General features: G+C 40.2%; 1 protein-coding gene across 2 annotated transcripts in view; it reads right to left on the bottom strand.

The window, feature by feature from the left end:
- KLHL29 (kelch like family member 29) overlaps nucleotides 1–18,528 on the bottom strand; it is a 392,776-nt gene that overhangs the window by 135,627 nt on the left and 238,621 nt on the right. Inside the window, exons 4-6 of one of the 2 annotated variants that reach the window (XM_071742039.1) lie at nucleotides 13,769–13,882; nucleotides 7,401–7,542; nucleotides 6,089–6,631 (exon numbers count right to left, since the gene is read on the bottom strand). In XM_071742039.1, the coding sequence (XP_071598140.1) occupies nucleotides 6,089–6,631; nucleotides 7,401–7,542; nucleotides 13,769–13,882 (799 nt within the window). The remainder of the gene's footprint in view (nucleotides 1–6,088; nucleotides 6,632–7,400; nucleotides 7,543–13,768; nucleotides 13,883–18,528) is intronic. The other variant, XM_071742041.1, reaches the window with a different exon arrangement.

The raw sequence follows: 18,528 nt of genomic DNA, 5'->3' as shown, positions 1-18,528 counted from the left end.
ATGTTTGATTTTAGAGGACCTGTTCAAGCAGTCTGATTTAAGGTCCTTACTGTGTGTCAACATACTAAACATCAGCCAGCAGGTCTAGGCAGGTGATCCTTCCTCTCTGCTCAGCACTGGTGAGGCCACGTTTGGCAGTGCTGTGCCCAGTTCTGGGCTCCTCAGTACAAGGGAGATATGGACAGACTGGAGAGTTCATAAGATGCTGAGAGTCTGCAAAGATGATGAGGGGACTGGAGCATTCCTCCTATGAGGAAGAGCTTGTAAAGCTGGGACTGATTGCCTTGGAGAAAAGTAGATTCAGAGGGCCTATGTTTATAAATATGTGCTGGGAGCACTCAAAAAGGATGGTTTGAAGTGACAGAACCAGAGGCAATGAACACAAACTCTAATACAGGTGGTTTCCTCTGAGCATCAGGAAACATGTTCTTACTGTGAGGGTGACTGAGCACTTGCCCAGAGAGGCTGTGAAGTCTCCATCCTTGTAATTAAGAAGTCATTTGGACATGGTCCTGGGCAGCCAGCTCTAGGTGGTCCTCCTTGAGCAGGGACCAGAAAACCTCCTGAGGTTCCTTCCAACATCAACCATTCTGTGGTTCTGTTAACTCATGCATCATTATAATGATGGTCTTAAAAATGATCACTTGCTAATCATCACTAATCATCTATAACTTGGTACCATTTAGACTGTTGCAGAAAATCAATATTATCAAGAAAAACACAGTAAGATGCACAATGCTAACTGACTTCCATCCTAACCTAACTCTCCCGCAAGAAATAGGAAAAAAAATGCACTGCTATTTTTACTGAAGAATTCCTTCCCTACAACTATAGGCATACCTATTCATAAATATATATATATATATGTACATACTGGTACACATAATACTAAAATTTTATGAATAATTTTTGTATCTGTAATTTTTATAGTCTCTTTATCTACCTCTCTATATCTATGGATAAAAAATAAGGGAGAATTTCCTACGTGTAGACAGGCCATGTATTCTAGTGCAAGGCAGAGAACTGGAAACAGACTTCCTAGAGTCTTCGTTACACAATATCCTTTAATTAACATCATTAGAATTCCAAATGCTAGGTTGCAATTCATGTTTAAAAACCCCTCCATGCCCCAGCATTCATATCTGGAAATAGCTAAACTCTTAGAACTACAGGTCAAGCTGAAATCCCTTTGAAAATTGAGCCTTTTGTGAAGAAAAAGTTGATGGCTATTGACAAAATGTTGTTCCTTGTTACTATTCGTGATTAAGGAAAGTAAATATTGTCTGAGGTCTAATGAGAATTCCAATGCAATAAAGTCAAATGTGAAAGGTGCAATCAATACATGATGATGCAACAGCACTCGTTTGTAGTTTTGTGGTTGTTTAGTTTGTGATATTTGGTGATGCTTGAAAATAAAGTGTTAAGAAATTAATGCTAAAAGGATTCACATTCAGATTTTATTTTTGATATTGCTGTTTCTACAGTCATCACATTCTGAACACTAATTAGCATCTGATTTCTTTTGCCACTAGTTAAGTTAAGGACTGCAAACCAAAGAATTATAGAACAAAAATACTATGGAAACAAATATTGACATTATCTATGAATTAAAACCCATGATGTCTGTAGCTAATTTTAGACTGCAGAAAAAAGTACTGCAATGAAGAACTGTATTATCATTGCAATGAAGAGCTGTATTTTCCTGTATTTCTTTGTGTCAGCAACTATGCATCAAAGTATATCAAATTTATGAAGAAAGTATCTTTACAAATGTATGACAGATGTCAGAGTCTAATCTGGAGCATTTATATCCTACATGTGGTGAAGGTTCAGGCTCAGATTTACTACAGGTCTTGGATAACAAGAAGCACACTGCCCTATGAAAAAGTCAAGAATTCAGTTACTTCAGTAATTTCTGCAAAGAAACCAATTTCTTCTAGTCCTTCATCAGACTGATTAACTTCTCTCCATTTGGGCTCCACTGGACTGTCAGGCACAGAGACATTGGTCTCTATCACTGTACCATGGCATGGGATGCCAGAACCTCGTGTCAGAAACTGAAGGGATGATTTCCATCCCTCTTTCCTCACTGCAGGCATGCTGTGCAAGTGACAAGTTCTGCTGGCACGTCATGTAGCCTGAAGATACTGAAATTATGTTTGAGTATTATTTGCAACTCTGTATTCTCTAAAGAAGCCACAGAAAATTTAGCTATGTGAACTTCAGTTCATCTTCACTGAATATGTTCACAATGAAAACCTTCACAGTTACGAATATTTTGCTTCATTAATTCCCCTGGTGCTTATCTTTAGATTACAGAGCAAGACTTAGGACACGGGTAGAGAGCAAGATTCTCTTCTAAAATACCAGGTTACATGTCTGCATTAAGGTGACATGGCTTTTAAGTCAGCTAGGTGTATTTGGCATAAATCTTATCCAAAGGTCAATTACAGGCCAAACTTGACACCTCTCAGAACTGCTGTTGATTGTGCATGGTGAAATATGCTGTGCATTTCATAAGGCAGCTCTACAGTTCTTCACACATTGCTAAAAGCAATAATTACTTTGAAACATCATTTATGTCTCTCATAATATGACTGCTTTATAAATTCACTAAGCAAATGGATCATGTAGCTAAACTTACCATTGTATTTAGCATATTACAGAAGCATTAAAAAATCCCTTCACAGAATATAAGCCATCCAGCCCAAGAAGATTCTCTAATCCATGTAAAAATTATTTTCTTACAAGTAGTTTCAATGGAATTAATGGGAATTAGCTGTGACACTGTAAAGAGAATGACATATCTGTTTTGTATCACAGTTCTTATTATCAAAATGTATTTTTTGCAGAGCTATGCAAACAACTTGACTCCTTCAATCACTATGTGAGATCTCTTGACCTATTGCAAATATGACAGCAAACTTGCAGTGCCTTTACCTTTTGGCAACATAGTTTTCACTTATGTCTAGAAACAGCCAAGGAAGAAACCTAGTTTTGCATGAATACAGTACAATATGGCCAAACATGTACACAGCCAAATGAAGGATATTAGTGGGAAATAAAAGATGATGTTTCAAACCTGCTCCCTAATAACAGCTAAAAATATACAGAATCCTATCATATTAACCACTAAGAACTGCTCTTTCACTTAAAGGATAGTTGGGTAATTATTCAAACTCATACATGACTGGGTTGTCAAGTGAAATAATAATGCAGAGTATCTCAGGATAATGAGATAGATCTTAAGGCCATTAGCAGTGGCTCTTAATACAATACTGGCCACGGTTCCCCAAGAAAAAGAGAATATTTAAACTAAACTTGTAGAGAACTAGCTTGAACTTGCATATTTGAACAGCTTAGAGTACTATCTCATAGTTTCCATTCCTTCCCAGAGAGAAAAGTGCCAGTCACAGGAAACCATGAAATCAGCCAGTCTTTAGAAACTGAAATCCCCGAGGGCAAAAATTGAAACAAAAACTAATTCGAAAATTGAACCACAGTGAAATTCATACCAGTTCTGCTAAGAATCCTTTCCTAGCAAGAGTTTAAGGTCTAGTTAGACACCCAAGTGTCTTCTCTTTCCTCTTCTTTCTATCCCATTCAAAGCAACCAAACCCTGAATATATCTTCTCTGACTTCCTGTTTGACAAGAAGAATTACAGCTTTAGACATAAGGACTTTTAAGTCCTGGAAACAGAGGAAGAGATTACTTTTTCTCTGTAAAATAGGTCCTGCTTATGAGACATTTGTATATGGCTGCTCTGTGATTTTATATTTGTTCTAACCACTACAGGAACAAGAATAACTCAGTAGCTGATAGTCATAGAGAAGCTGGCTAATCCCTGGGAAAACAGTTGTCTAACTTGCAGTTCATAAGGCACAGTGAAGCTAATGTGTCATCAGTTGTCAGGGATTAGAAACACTGCTTTTTCTAATATTCTGCTTTTGAGCCTCTCCCAGGTACACAGGTTTCCAAATATCAGATCAGAGCTAGGTCTGACATCCCTGGCATCCTCTAGTGAGGAACTCTCCCCCTCATCCTAATGAAAGCCTCCTCAGCTGACTGCACTCAGTGGCTCTTGGACAATTAGACTGGAGTACAGTTCACAGCAGCTTAAGCAAGAACGCTGACTAAGACTTAGCAAATCAAATATTAAAAGACTGACTTAATATTTTATGATCTTTTTACTTAGGCTCTGATTTGAAGTTTACTTCATCTTCTAGCCAGAGATTTGCTGAAGGTTAATTGATGGAGGAAGAGTAAATAACAGCTGATGCTACTGGCCTTAAGTATGCAAGGCATTTAAGAGTATTCCTAACCTCAAGTGTGCTGTCACTGATGTGCTCATTTGTCTCACTAGGTTAGTGTCACTAGGGCTCAGATATGTGATCAAATTACCGTGGGGAAAGTGGTTTAAGCTTATGTGTTTTTCCTTGTATTGTATATTTGCACGTCTCCAGTGACACCAAGTAATCCTTTAAATTGTGTTAATTTGATCATGTATCCGAGTATCCAGTCCAGTAAATTGGGATAGGTGGCCACGAAAAGTGGAGATGATGTGTTTTAAAAGACAAATAGCTTCCATGGAGAAGAGAGACATTCAGCAGAACAGCTGCAGCTCAGCATAGCAGGATTAGACAACAAATCTCTCCCTTTTTTCTTTCTACAAAACCATAGAAACATAGAATGGCTTGGGTTGGAAGGAGCCTTAAAGATCATCTAGTTCCAACCCCCCCCTGCCACAGCTAGGGACACCTCTCACTAAACCAGCTTCATAAAAACCAAGGGTTTGTAACTTAAAAATCTGACCTGACAAATAGCTTGTTGGGGATTATTTTTTTTTTATTTGAAGAGAAAGAATTAACAAAGCTCTTATCCAGCAATTGTTCTTCAGTTTTTGGCTACCTGATGGGCCAGTATCACTTAAAACCCATTGCAATCTTAAAAAAAAATTCAGAAGCTCAAAATCAAGCAAGGATTCTCATAATGGGGATGGAGTTGAAAATTTACAAGCAGACCAAATATTTAGGTTCAGAAAAGTACTGCCTGAACTCCCTCTCATGACAAGTTTGGTAAGGATTTGTGCATACCAAAGTACAATTTATGTAATGAGCAGGAAGAGTTATTGGACTAATAATTTTTAATAGAGATTCCTTGTCTTTAATACAGAGCTGCACAACAGAACTTAATAGCTTGTGGCAAGTAAATAATTTACAAATGGATTGTGTCTGAATACAAATGTATACATAAAATATCACAGACTTAATGAAGCCTTTGGGGTGTTTTTAAAAAAATCAATTTAATTGATTTTGCTGATAGGTCCGCATTTATATTTTTGAGCCACATTTTGCTTTACCTGCATATGTGGCACAGTCACGATTTTTAAGGGAGGCAGGGAAAGCTCTGGAAATGAAATTAGAAACTAAGTACATGGTGTAGGTATTTTTGAAGTGTCTAGGGCAAGATACTTGGAAATAACACTCCAGCATGACCCACTGGTGTGGCTCATTTACAAACCACTTATCAGAAAAGGTCAGCTTCTTGGGAAAGCTCATCACTATTCGGGGTGTTTTGCAGTGTTTGATCCCAATGAAGCTGGTAATGAAGAGTTTTCCTCTTAAAGCTGATCATTTTGGGTTGTTCAGCTTCAGTTGGAAGGTTGCTTGCATTTGACTTGGGATCCTACTAAGGAGGGGAGAAGACAAATATTGAAGAAGATCAGGGTTGTGACTTATGCACAGCTGAAGCCAGCAGGAAAGTGTCTGGATGGAAACATGGGGGTACATTTCAAAGGGAGAGGTGCAGGATGGTGGCAGCTTTACCATCGAGAGCACCGTCTCATCTGACAGGCCTGACAGCCGTGCTGCACTACAAAATACCACCACAGCTCTTCATCCCTCTGTCTAACGCACTGCTTTTTGTTGTCATTAACTCATAAAAGCTACAAATTAAGAGAAAAGCATGGAGACAGATGCTGGAGCTGGGCAGTGGGCCCAAGGAGAGCGGTGGGAAGGCCCGGGGTTCCACCGCCATCCTCTGCCCCACCGCCTGCCCCCCCCCAGGGGCCGAGCCGCCCCACCTTACCTTTGGGGTGCCAGGGGTCCGTGAACTCGTACTTCCCCACGCCGATTGTCCGCAGCATCTGCACCCCGTTGGTGTTGTCCGGGGTCCCCGCCGCACTGGGGGGCGGCGGGGCGGCTGCCTGCCCATTGGTGGTGGGTGCGTTGCTTGGCAGGGCAGCCGAGGGCAGGGTCGGTGGTGGCGGCGGCAGCATCGGGCAGGCCAGGTGGCCGTTGCCCACCGGCCCTGGGCCGGGGTGGGCGACCGGGCCCACACCGCTCATGGAGGACATGCTGAGGGGCTGGCTGTTGGTGTACAAGGGTTGGCTCTGGAGGTTGACCACCATGTTGCTGAGGGGCTGGGAGGGCTGCGGCTGGAGCTGGTAGTGGGCCGGCATCAGCGGGAGCTGGGGGGTGACGTGCGGAGGGAGGGAGGGGGTGACGCCGATGACGGGGGCCTGGACGCTGGCAGCCGGGCTGAAGGTGGGTGGCTGCGTCATCCCATAGGAGTGCGTGATCAGGGCGGGTTGGCTGCCCGCTGCCACCGTGGTGACCCAGGGCGCTGCACCTGTGGCACGAAGGAAGGCTGGCAATGGTGGTGGGCTTGGCACAGGGGAGATCAGAACAACAAAAAAACCCAAAAACAAAACACCCAGAGCTTTCCTGTCCTGCACCCAACATTCGCAAGTGAATCACCCCAACACACCCATCTCCTTCACGGTACCTAAAGTGGTTCAGGGTCTGGAACCATTCCCAACTGGTAAGTGCATGAAATTACTACGGTGATGTGAGCGCAATTGTTAAAATACTCACCAGGTGACATGCAGCATGTTTGTGGTTTTATGTATTTTGTGCTTTATGCGGCTTAAGTGCACGCTTCCAAGAAAATTAACCTCTTTCCCCACCGTGCTTTCATAGCTCCCTGACAAACACTCTGTGTGTGTAATAATGGTGCTCCAGCCACTACAAAGAGATTGTAATTAGGCGTCTGGCATAGTAGCACAATGTATGATATGTGTCTGGAAGCTGGAAATCATTTCAGGTAGTTCTGGACATAAAAGAGGTCTTAAAGTATTACAAAGTGCCTCTTCCTCTAGTGAAGGCAGAGAAGGAGAAAAAAAACACACTCTAATGAACTTGCAGGCATCTTAATACATTTGTATTAGCCCCAGCACAGAAGAAACTTGAGGGGTCTTTACAATGAGAGAAAAAAACTGCTAAAGAATAAAGAAAGGGCTCACAATGAAGTCTAATTTATGGAGGTAAATGGAGATAGTGCATTGAATTTGCTTCAAATGATTTTCCCTTGTAGAATTACAATAAGATTAGAAACATACCTGGGTTTTCATTCTCCCTCATCTGTTTAGATGGAGGCTCATCAGTGTCCCAGGGCGTCGACTGATTGATCGGTGTCTGTCCCCACCTGACGCTTGTTGCAAGTCCTTGAGGCTGATTTTCAGTCTTGGAAATGCAAGGTGTCTACCAGAGAGAGAGAGAAAAAAGTACATAATAAAAATGTTTAGACTATTGGGAATAATTACTGTTCCTCATAGCTAGTAGCTTGCTTGTTTGTTTGTTTGTTATAGTCCAAGAGGATATCCTAAAATCTTTAAATATCATTCTCCTCCAGGCTTGCATGACACGTCTGTATGGAAAACACATTATACTTGAAATAAAAATGCTTCAAAAAAATTAACAAATTTAACAGACCCATCTTTAAAAAAATAATCCACAACAAACTAGCATTTTCAGAAGCTGCTTCTTTTGCATTGAAAATCAAAAAAACCCAAACACTATAATATCCATTCCCTCACAGCTTACATAAAATGGGACAATTGTCTGTTTGCTCAATCTCTTCCAAAACCAGTGAGTTTTGTTCGGCAGACGGCAGAACAAGAGAGACTTATTTACAACTGTAGGACAAATTACTGTAGAACAGTAAAAAGAAGCCTTCGTATTTAATGTCTGTCAACTCTTTAAAATTGAATGCCAATAAAAAAAGCAGCATAACAGTCACTGGATGCTAAAGTAGGTATGTTGGCAGTTCTTCAGAGATGTTAAAATAACTGTAAAGTAGAGGAAGGATTGGGGCTGAATAATCATCAAAGGAGCTATGATCTGAAAGAGATTTCTTGATAAAGAATCTATCACATGGGTTTAAATGCTAAGCCAGCCCCCCTCCCCCCCCCCCCCCTCCCCACCTCCTGTAGTTTTAGAGGATCTTTGAAAAAAAAAAACATGGCTTTGCTGAGAAAAGGCCTGTAGAAAACAACGGTGCTCCAATACTTCTTATTTATTTAACTTTGCTGTGTATTTTATTGCTGGAAGATTAAAAGTTTTTTTGTTGTGCTTTTACTGGTGTCAGAGCCTCTAAACCACAAAAACAGAACCAGCTGCCTATCGCTGAATGAATATTGAGGACTGAAGCCATAAAGAACAAGAGATCAGTTTGAGAGATTGCTTGTTTGCCTTACATCTGGGAAGTAATTTAGCTCTGAGACGGGGTACAGCAGCTCCTGGGTCATGCTGTACCAATGAAATCTCTCTCAACACCAGCATCTTATTCCCCATCACCAGTACCTCAATACCTCCCGAAAGAAGTCATTAGCAGATGCATTTATGTCCTCTGCAAATACATACACACCTTTCCCACGCCCATCAGTCATTTCTTGTGTCTTTAAATTTGTTTGAGGTGCCTGCTTCTTCTGGCCCTCTCTTTTCCCCCACCAACACCCCTGCCCTGCTCCAATGCTCCTCCTTCATCCAACTGCCTCTGGCATCTCCTATCATCCACTCTCCTTTCCCTTCTGAGCTTCATTCTCCTTGAGCTTTGGGAGTAAAGATTCTAGGGTGCAGACCTTGATGCAGGATGGGGTTTTTGCTGTACTACTCTCCTTGAATGGCAACATTTTTCTCACTAGGAAATGCTGTCAGTCATTAAATGCAGATGTTCACAGGGAAATCTGTCCAAACGATGATTATTATTAGTTTTCAAAATGCATGAGTTTATTATTTTTCATGGGTTTAGGGGCCTTTTAAAGAAAAAAAAAAAGAAAATTTCTCTACCTTCTTTTCTACTGCCACTAAGGACAATATCAAAATTTTAGATTCACATTTCCCTCTGGCCCTACCCCCCATTTCACCTACTTCTAGAGCTTTTGCAATTGAAATAAAAAAGAGAGTCAAGAAAGACAAAAGAGAGAGCACATGCAGACAAGCAAAGGCTTTAAAATCCCTTCTTTTGTATTCACGGCAAAGAACTAAATCTCAGTTTTAAAATGCTTTCTATTTATAAAATGTCCTGAGAAACAGTTTAATCTGAATATCTTCACCTTTTACCTTGTACAAGGCCTTTGACATGGGATATAATGCTGTTGGTGGTTTACCCATTCATGTTAGCAGTATCCCTTAGGATCTAGGTAAACTGCTAAACAGTGGTTAAAGCACTCTGCACTATGAAAAGCAAGAAGAAAAAAACAAAGCACAACCAGCATTCTCTGCTTATATATCAGCTTCAATACACCCCCCAGAAACACAAGTGTTTATCTCATGCAAAGCTTTAAAAAACAGTAAAAGCAATATAGAGACCTGGACATTCTTATGAATCATCAGAGATGGACAGGAGGACTCAAATGATGCCCCACACATTCACATGTGACACTATGTGGTTTGGTTCTTTGTTGTATGAACTGATTTTTTAAGTGGGTTTGAAATTCGTGCTTCTGATTATTGTGTGAGGTTGTCAAGATGAACAGCATCTTGTGTAATTGTTGTATCCCCAAGCTGCTTTAAAACACTGTCAATCTAAAACAAGAAAAAATATTCCTGTACCTAAAATAATATAAAACCACACACTTGCTGTAATTTTAAAAGAACCCATATGTTCCTTATAGAAGGAGTTAGAAAGGGAGACTGTGGCAAAACTCTTCTAAACCCTACCAAAATCCAGTTGTGTATTTTGCAACTGAAAACCTGATTTTCAAAGAACTAGAGCAACAGACACATATAAAACTTACCATTTGCAACTAAATCTGGATCTAAATTCTGTACTTGGAGACTAATAAAGAGGAAAGAGGTTTACAGGTTTGCTGTCAATAAATACTCCTCTACTTCTGCAAAATGTTATTTTTTTCCAATTTTTTCTCTCACTAGATATGCTCACAGATTCTGCTTCTTAAAGGTTCAGTGGATTTAAATCCAAAAGTCCAGCATATTGCTTTCAAACTTCACTCCTGAGCTTGTATTAATTTGATAAAAAAGAGCTAGAGGTTAGCTGGTATGAAACCCCAACCATGCATTCATGAAACATAGTGTAGACAATGATGGTGGTGGAAACAGAAAAAAAGCTAACTGAACTTCTTTATATATACTATATATTTTTTTTTCCTGGTCTCTGATCTAATTTCTGCATTATTTTTATTAATGCATAAAGGGTTACATTACAAGTATTACATGTCTCTGATCTGATTGCAGCACTTACTGATTTGCGTATCTGGAAAGCAAAATTATTTCCAACGTTATCAAACAAAGGAACTTTCTGTCTGCGCGCTCAGGCACATGACAGCACTCTATTTGCTGCTTTTAATGTACAACACAAATGACCAAAAAATGGCCTGTATTATGCTAGTTGTGAAGGGGGAAGAGATGTGTTCCATTAGTGATCCACAGACTTCACAGGAACTAATTGTACTATGTTACACTTTTATCTTTAGCTTTCATGTCAGATGCTTGTTTGAATTAAACACGAAACACATGAAAAAAGGAAATGCATTACAAAATCCATTGGGTATACATTTTAAAATACTGCCAAATGTCTATTTACATGAAAAGACAAGAAGGTTTCCAAAAGGCCTCTTGAAGCCTGGCTAGTCAACAGCAGCATTGGCTATTTAATTGCCTGACATTCATGGCAGACTACAAGGATTACTTAAGGAACCATCAGCACCTTTGTAGCACCCCTAAAATGTTCAGTCTGTGCTCTTTGTCATGGATAGAGTAGTCTAAATCCAATTCTGAGATTTCTTTTTCCTCTTTTGTTTGAAAAAAGCATTAAGAATACATAAAATTTTCAGTTGAAGTTTGCATTTCACCTCATGCCTGCCACTTTGAACTCCAGCAGTGAGCAATCTCCCAGTTTTAAGGAAATTAACTGCAATACAAATGCACAGGCAAAACAGAGCAAGATGGAACAATTTCAGAATTACATGAGACTAACACAGACAAATTGCCAGGTTGTTGATTTTTTGTTGCTCAGTCAAAAACCATGGCCACAGGCAATAGTAATTGGTGTACAGCTGATACACTGAGCCTTATTACATTAAAACATTAAAAACCTTCAGATTTACGGGGCCTTTCAGAATACCCCCAAGAAATTTCCTGAGTTCACAGGAATCAGGTGGTGCTAAAGACTGGGAAGTAGTGATTTGATATACACTGCATCAGTTTACATGTTTACTATTAGGTGTTCAGGAGGCATAGCTAGAAATAAGTCAGACTTTAAGTCTGAAGTTTTACAAATCTTTGATGAAATAAAACCTAAAATTTTAGTAAGACCTTTTTTTACACCAATGGAGAAAAGACCTACTGTGCCTTTACCAGCATTACAGAGTATTTTAGTGGAATTCAAAAAACCCAACCCAACAACAAACAAACTACAAAAAAAATGCCGGTACATTTTTCCTCAGCCTCAATGCCCCAAAACATTCCTGGGAGGTCCTTATAAACACATTGAGCAATTTCCCCAAAGGCTTGTAAAAGTGCTGACATACATCCTGCCTCAGCTCAGAGTGCAAAGACCTATTCAAACAGTTTCATGAGCAAAGAAGAACTAATCTGGAGAGAGGGATCCTATTTGTGGTTCTCTGCGACCAAAATTATTTTACTAAGGCCTTCATTTAAAGTGATGGATGAGAAGCACCGATTCTCTGTTCCAATTATCCAAAAGAGATTGGGAATGGCAGCTTAATACTAAGATAATGTATCCAATATGCAACCCACTCTATTTTCTCTCCCCATTGAAAATAAAAAGGCTGAGACACATGCATGCATTGAGGCAAACATTCCCTCCCACAGAGTCAGGTTTTATGGCCTGTCATGGGTAAAAGCAACTTCAATTTAATGAGGGAATTCCTTTTAAAGCTGTTAGCTATGCCTTGCTCTAACAAGTAATGACTGGTGGCCCTGGTTGGGTTTTAAGCCTGAACGTGTCTGGTGGTTTAAAAAGCTTAGCAGCCTCTGCACCAAAGAGTTTATGGTCTAATTTGCCATTCACACTGCTAAATATTGCACAAAACAGGTATTACTTGTGTGCATGAGGCATACATGTAAAATCTCAACCACACTGGGACAGATCTTCATCTGGGGTAAATTCCCATACCGTATTGGAGAGGATCCCAAGCGTATCTCTGAGCCTAGCTCGTGGCCAAAGAAGCTCTTAAGGATGGATGGAGAGCTTTTAAAGATTCAGTGATGACAGTGTTATCTCCTTAGCACTGGCTGATGGGCTGGGAAACAGAACTGGAACTGTTGTTTTAAGAGTTGGATGTACAGTTATGTATTAAACACCTAAGAGATATGGACAGGCCATTGTGCAAGAGGAACAGAAAGAGCTGTGCTGCAGTAAAACCTCATTCAAGAACTTGCTCATGGGTGGAGAGAAGAACTCATCTACCTTACAGTTCCCATCACCAGGCAATTCTGCGATGACACAGCGTTGTTTTTCTCTTTCCAGAGCTAATGTGGAAGCAGCAAGAAAGAGAATAATATAGTTAACTTATAGGAAAAATGCTGCTACCCTGCATAAAAGACAAAAGAAGTCTTAGCTCCATCTCAAGTGGAGAGAATAATTCAATACTGGCATTTTAAACACCATTCAGCAATGAGCCACCAGCCAGCGTGAGCTCTGGAACACTGACGTATAGCCTCGGGGTGAGACATATGGCTTAGCAGCAGGGTGCAGTCTGCATCCATTCCTGTTTTTTCTGAGGATTTAAAGACATCCCCCCACCTTCATATTAATGACATGGGATTGGAGAAACCCAGCAGTGCAGTGGAACTCAAGTCCCAGACAGCTATAACACAACAGCCTTTTCCCAGCCCTGATCCTGGTTCTGTGCATAGCAGAGCTTCTCACCACCCAGCCTGTGAGCTGCTAAGAAGGCAGATGTATAAACAAGTCCAGCTTCTTCCCCCCAACATCAACATCAACATCAGCATCAACATCAGCATCAGCATCAACATCAACATCAACATCAACATCAACCCATCTTTCCAGGACTGAGCCTCTTTGCAACCTCACTGGCATCTGTTACCCTCCCAAATCAGGTGGTCAGCCCAACTCCCAAGCTCGGAGAATGCAATGGAAGGTAATTCCATACCAGGAATGGGTTTACTGCTCCTATTTCTTTAACCCTTATTCTTTATTCCCACTAGCTGCAGGTTTGGAGCGTCAAGAGGAGGAATGAGGTGACAGAAAAGGGGGGAGAAAGATGGGACAGAAGAAGCTTGCGAACTGACCATAGGTGATGCCTCTTTCTTTCACGGTTGTACCACCCATGACAACAACCACGCTCACACCAGTGCTCCAGTCAGGTGCTCAGCATCAGATGGCAATGAATGCGGGACTATGGAATGATAATAGCACTTCATAAATGGCACTTTGCATTCTGTCTTGGAAAATTTCACCAGCAGAGGCTCAGGTACTCACCCAGCTGCCTTCGTTTCTCAGCGAGAACATCAGGGAACGGAGCTGAGGTATCGAACCGAGGTCCCGGCTGCGACACTTGCTGCTCCAGGACACCAGGGACATCAGCGCACGACACTGGGTTCGAGCACAGAAGCCCCACTTTAGCCTGAGCAGAACCTCCTCTGCTAACACGGTCGGCATGCAGATCAATCCCAAATCAGAACAAAGCTACGGATGCAAAACCATCTCACAACAGAGGAAAACGCGCAACATCGGGAACAACGCGGCAGCACGTACCACAGAGAACATGCACTACACAACCCAAGAGGGCTCTCAGAGATCCTGCAGGCATCCCATGGTGGAGGCAGATAAATCCAATTCATCATAAGTGCTTTTTGTCAGAGGGCAAGAGGAAATATAATATGGGCAATAATGGAATAAGTGCTTGTCAGACCAGATTCCCAAGGGTGTACAAAGGATGTAACCCTCGTGTACTGGCAAAGCTACTCAAGAATGACCTAATGACAGACTGCTTGAAAACTAAACATTTATCTTGAATGTGAATGCTGGCCATTGGTAGATTCAGAAGTCACTCTTTATGGCATTTTTGCCCTAAATTTCAAATGGATTTATATTAATGATCCAAACAGGACCCTGAATTTCATTGTGCATCAGGGCCTAAAGCATTAAAGTGAGGAATACTTATCAAGTCAAAGCTGTGTCACTTTAGGCTCCAATCCCAGTATTAAGTTACTTCTAAAAAAGTTCCTTTTTGTTGCATTGGATGCCGACATTTTACATTCAAGCCTGTGGAAATCAGTGTTTCAATTGCAGTACATGCTCCGTGGCAAGAAAGTGCATGTTCTCTGCCTACACAGCAGGCACATAATAAAAAAATAAATAAATAAAAAAATTAAAAAACCACCAAAACAAGTCTCCGAGTGTTGAACAGTGCTGCATGGTATTACTGATTTATTAACTTGGCTCAATTAATAAGGCTATCATCAAGGGCACATTTAGTTAGCACATAAATTTCACTTTCTAACAAGCACTTTTGTGTGCTCACTTTAGTTTCCATTATCTGATCCAGATATCAGGAGGCTTTCTTTAAGGGAGAAAAGAGAGTTCTTTTTCTATAAAAAGGATCAAAGTATACTTGGTCAACTCTCAAACAAAAGGACACTCAGTACTGTCAAAACAGCACGCTTACCTTTCACAGCAAAAAAGAAGAAAAAGCCTATAGGTGCAGATTTATCACTGCCTTAAGTTCATCAACATCAATTGAGCTATTAAATTGTGGCTGAATTTGGCTCACAGCAATTTAAAATTTTCCACTTTCTTTGAGAGTCTTCCATCAATAAGATGTTAATTTAATGCATAATTTAAAATCCACTGTCCTTTAACTCAACGCTTGTAAATAATTAAAAAAAGAACTAAAAATCCTTTTACACTTATAAAACTCTCCCCCCCCTTTTCTACTGCAAAACAACAAAGACTTTCCAATAAAGAATTTATTTATTCTTTAAATGTGAAAGTAAAAGCTGTAAAAAAAATGAGGAAAAACTGATTTACAAGATAAAACAATTAGCTCTGGGGTATGTACATTAAGACTAATATATTTCACATCATATTTTAAGGGAGTGGAGGAGGAATCCCAGATATATTAGATGTTATTCAGATTCCCTTGAAATGGTCAGTTAAGAGCATCTTATGATGGTAAGTTATGCAAACACTAAAATTAAGATTTGAAATTTAGGATTAGAGTGCTGCATCTCTCAAAGAGGATATATACTTTAATAATCCATCCCTTTTTCCTACACTCACGATAAAATCTAAAATCTTACTCTTCTTGTAATTGCTTTGGTCTTGTTAAAAAATTCGGGTTGTGCAGGAGAAACAGAAATGTATTCCACACTATAAAAAACTGGAACAACATACTGCAGTCTCTTTTAATAAAAAATCATGTATCTCAATGGTTCTTATTAAAATACTCTTTTTCTATGCAGGCAGATGAAAATGCATTTTAAGACTCAAACAAGTCTCTGCAAAAACAGCTCGAACCTGTCAATCTCCCAGTTGGTTCTTAAAAGAAGCTAAACATTCACCAAGCTGTTCCGACCAGACGTGACTGGCAGATCCTTTTTGGGAATGAGGTTTCAAGATGCAGCCCTGCTTCCCTTCAGCTTCACAGCTTTAATAACACAAGAATTTCAGTGCTGGATCAGGCAGCTGGGCGGTCATTTAATTTGATTTACAAGAGAGTGCTAATATATGTTTTTTTCTAGAAACACAGTCACCATTTTATCCAAATTTTCCAGTCTGTAGGTTTTCCATCAAAGCATTCCTGCTCATCTTGCTTCTCTATCTCCATGCTACCAGTAGCAAGCTGCCCTGTTCTCCTCTTTTCCTTCAGCAGAACTGCTTCTTGAACTAGCATGAACGCTTCAGTTGCCTTGAACATCATCCTTCTGAAAGATTTATGGCAAACACAGATCATACCAAGCTATAAATCTAGCAAATGGCTATTAGACATACTTTTCTGTCCACAGTCACACAACTTAAAGTAAAACAGATAATGGTAGAGCTGTGGCTTGAAATACCAGTGGGTCTGCCAAAACAGTGCTAAATCAACACCCATCTTTTCGAGGTGCCTCGCTCTCATCTTTGTGGTGTTAATCAGATGATACTTCAATATTACTCTGTTTGTGGCAACTTGTGATGCTAAACACAAACACCATCCAGGGATAAATTGATACTGTTAGATTAAGCCCTACTTACATTTCTGTAAACAGCAAACTGTTTACTGTTCCTTTACTTTTTATTCTTTTAAGATTAAATTCTTCTAGGTGGCCAGATTGGGCCTCATTAAGAAGAGGAAACGCAGCAAGGGTGGGGAGTTGGGCCAAAGAATTTGTGCCTTTAAAAATCCTCTATTATGTGTCTTTTAAAGAAAATATATGCTACTAAAACCATAAAACACCAGCTAAACCACCCCTAAAAATATTTTCTCACTCAAAAAACTCCAGGGCAATAGGTAGAGAGGGGTTATTGTGAGCCCTCAATAACACAGGTTAGCTCTGTAAGCCATGTAGGGAAGGACAAGCTAAAATTAAATGACCTTTGGTAGGGATATCTCACCTACAACAGCAAATTGTGATCTGATCTTCCTAATTCTCCTCCTCCGCTGCCGCAGGTCAGGGTCCATCAGAAGGTACTATTTCTGCTAGGATGGGTGCAGGGCAAACGGTGCCCTCATAACCTCCCCAGATGAACTCCCAGGGAGACCAGACTGGGGTCTTGGCAGATAATATCCCTTAAGAAGCAGCGTGTCCCCTGCTGAACTTGCTGTGGCTTTCAGGAGAGGCAAAGGGAGCTTTGTGCCTCTTCAGAAGACAAACAGAGCCTTTGTTTGTTCCAGTGAAGCTTCAACTAGAACACAAATCTATAAACACCTAAGAGTGCAGATCAAAATGTCCAACTTTGGGCTCAAATGCTGATCAGAGAGGAGACAAAGCAGGACCAAACACCCACTTCTACAAACCTAAAAATGGGATACTTTCCTTTCCACACAACACACAACCTAGTTTGATTTTTTTGGTTTTTTGTTTGTTTGTTGGTTGGTTTTTTTGTTTGTGGTTTCTTTTTGGTTTGTTTGTTTTTTGGTTTGTTTTCTTCTTTTCCAAACAACCTGTTCTACAAGTTAGAGATCAAAATAACCTTTATTGCAAATCCAGAATCTCCTTTCCTACCCAAAGGAGTTTTTGGAGTAAATGTTAGCTTCAGGCACTGAATGTATACTAGACTATCCACACCTTATTAAAACAAAGCACAGAGCCTTATCTTGTTTCTTTACATTTTTTGATGATTCTATGCCTAATCCAAACAAGGACCACATGCTGATATGCTTAAAATCCTTGAGTCTGGGGAAAGTTCAGTCTTCAAGCAAGACTCTCCACCCAACACCAACCCAAGATGCCTGCCTCAAAAAGTGTCATGGAACTGGTGAGATTAGGACACTTTGGGTGGGGATATAAAGTTGGACTAGACAATAGTTGTAGGTCCCTTCCCATTGAAGTATTTTTATTCTGTTTTGATCTATTCTAAATAAGCAATTAAAGAAACACATATATGTATATATGCATATATATACATCTCTCCCTTTGTACTACTGGAATGTGAACACTGTTAAAACGTCCATCCCTGCTTCTTTCTAAACAAAGTCTGAATTCCATGTACTGAGGAAGAAAAACAAGAAATAAAAGCTAACAGACTAGCTGAGGATCTGCTTTCCTAATGCTGCCTTTGATTAATTATGTGATTTATTTTCAATGACTGGTTCAATCAATCCTGATCAAATTAACAAAGACAATGATCAGAAATACCAGACTAAAACACAATACAAATGATTTGGTTCCAGGGGATCCAATCAAATGAAACAGGATTAAATTAACCAGTGATCAGATTAAGCAGAAGTTGCTGTATAAAGTCAGAAATGTATCAGTACTTTGGGCCATTTGTGGTGTCTGTAGGTTGCCATTTCCAGCTCTTCCTAGAGCTCTCAATAAACTTTAAACCCAACTGTTTTTCCTAGGCATCACAAGGATAATGTGTAATTATTATCATACTTTTGATTATTATTTCACAGTACTACAGCATCTTGGGCTCTGCCATGGTAGGCACCCTATACTGAAAAAAATATATCCCTATCCCCATATGCACATATGCACAGCAGCTTGTACCTGAAGGGGTTTACAGTCTCTGTGCATGATACAGAGATGAAA

The sequence above is a fragment of the Heliangelus exortis genome, chromosome 3 (genome assembly GCF_036169615.1).
Source record: "Heliangelus exortis chromosome 3, bHelExo1.hap1, whole genome shotgun sequence".
Taxonomy (NCBI): Eukaryota; Metazoa; Chordata; class Aves; order Apodiformes; family Trochilidae; genus Heliangelus; species Heliangelus exortis.
The sequence above is the reverse complement of the archived record's forward strand: the minus strand, read 5'-3'. Positions and strand labels throughout refer to the sequence as shown.